Below are 1424 nucleotides of genomic sequence, written 5' to 3'. Positions count from 1 at the left end.
GCAGTGACTGCGTGTCCAACGGTGAGCACTGGTGCCTCCTTGCCCCCTACCCAGAATGCCAGGGACCTCCGTAGGGCCACGGGGATACTTTCCAGCACCTTCTTCCAAAAGACACATGGTCAATGCAGGTGCGTTCTGCTGCCCAGCTGGGTCAGGAAGAGAAGGCGTTGCCACCCAAGATGAGCCCCGGATGGAAGACCACTTTCTTTCCTTTTACAACGACCCATTAGTTCTGTGGTCAGGGTCCCCCAAACCTGCTGCGGACCCCCAGCCTTCCCCCTGACACTGAGAAGTCGCCCCTCCTAGAAGTGATGCAAGGGGGGTGAGCAGTGGGGCGCGTGGTCGGAGTCCTCCAAACCGGGCATCTCCTGGCAGGGTGGGGGCGTGGGCAGTGCCTGGGCAGTCTCGATTCTGAGCCTCCTTGGTCATGCAGGAAACGCATAGGTGGCAAACGGCAGCCAAAGGGGTGTCCCCAGCCAGAGAGCGCGCAGAGGGGTGGGGCGGGTGGCCGAGGGACCGGAGTCCTGGCTCGGCTGGGTCTGGCATGACCGGCCCCGTCACCTGGGGAAGTAGTCCCCGGGCAGGCCCGTGAGGTTGCGGCCCCGCAGGGCGGCGTCCACCGTCTTGATGTAGGTGGAGATGGCCGCCTGCATGTCGGCCGTGTAGGGGTCGTACTCCAGCTTGCGCAGCCCCGAGCGCTTGAAGTTGCCGTCCTTCTGGCTCTCCACGCACAGCAGCCGGTCCTCGCGCGCCGCCACGCCCAGCAGGCGAACCATGCGGCTCAGCTGCACGAAGAGGTCCTGCTTCAGGTCCTCGAAGTGCACCACCAGCACCTTCTTGCCGAACTTCAGCCAGTCCAGCGCGTGGGTGGCCCACCACGGCGCATAGTTCCTCACGAACTCCGGCCACTCTGGAGGGGAGGGGGAGCAGGGAGAAAGGGGTCAGAGGGAGGGAGGGGTCAGAGGGCGGAAGGGGGTCAGAGGGGGGAGGAAAGAGTCAGAGGGAGGAGGGGGTCAGAGGGAGGAATAGGGTCAGAGGGTGGAAGGGGGTCAGAGGGTGGAAGGGGGTCAGAGGGTGGAAGGGGGTCAGAGGGAAGAGAGGGTCAGAGGGAGGGAGGAGGGGTCAGAGGGTAGAAGGGGGTCAGAAGGTGGAAGGGGGTCAGAGGGAGGAGTAGGGTCAGAGCAAAGAGGGACCCGAGGGAGGAGGGGTTGGAAAGACCCAGGTCAGATGGAGCAGGGATGGCTACCATTAGTTACAGTCATCACTGCATATTAATTATCCCATGAGGGCGCGCGTGTTCCTAAATGGCAGCAATGTAACGATTATATTGCATCGGTCACAGTATCAATAGCATAATCTGCTCCTTTGAGAGCCCACCCCTTTCTTTGGCGCATGTATCCGGCGTATACCACACTCTGCCACAC

The 1424-nt window shown here is 62.1% G+C and overlaps 1 protein-coding gene across 1 annotated transcript in view; it reads right to left on the bottom strand.

The window, feature by feature from the left end:
* Positions 1 to 10: 10 nt before the first annotated feature.
* Positions 11 to 1424, bottom strand: part of WSCD2 (WSC domain containing 2) — a 123645-nt gene continuing 122231 nt past the window's right edge. Inside the window, exon 10 of the mRNA XM_004709634.3 lies at positions 11 to 910. Within this exon, the coding sequence (XP_004709691.1) occupies positions 558 to 910 (353 nt within the window). The 3' untranslated portion in view covers positions 11 to 557. The remainder of the gene's footprint in view (positions 911 to 1424) is intronic.

Source organism: Echinops telfairi, unplaced genomic scaffold (assembly GCF_000313985.2).
Source record: "Echinops telfairi isolate 266 unplaced genomic scaffold, ASM31398v2 ScPeMD7_7412;HRSCAF=8450, whole genome shotgun sequence".
Taxonomy (NCBI): Eukaryota; Metazoa; Chordata; class Mammalia; order Afrosoricida; family Tenrecidae; genus Echinops; species Echinops telfairi.
This window is presented reverse-complemented; position numbering and strand designations above follow the sequence as displayed.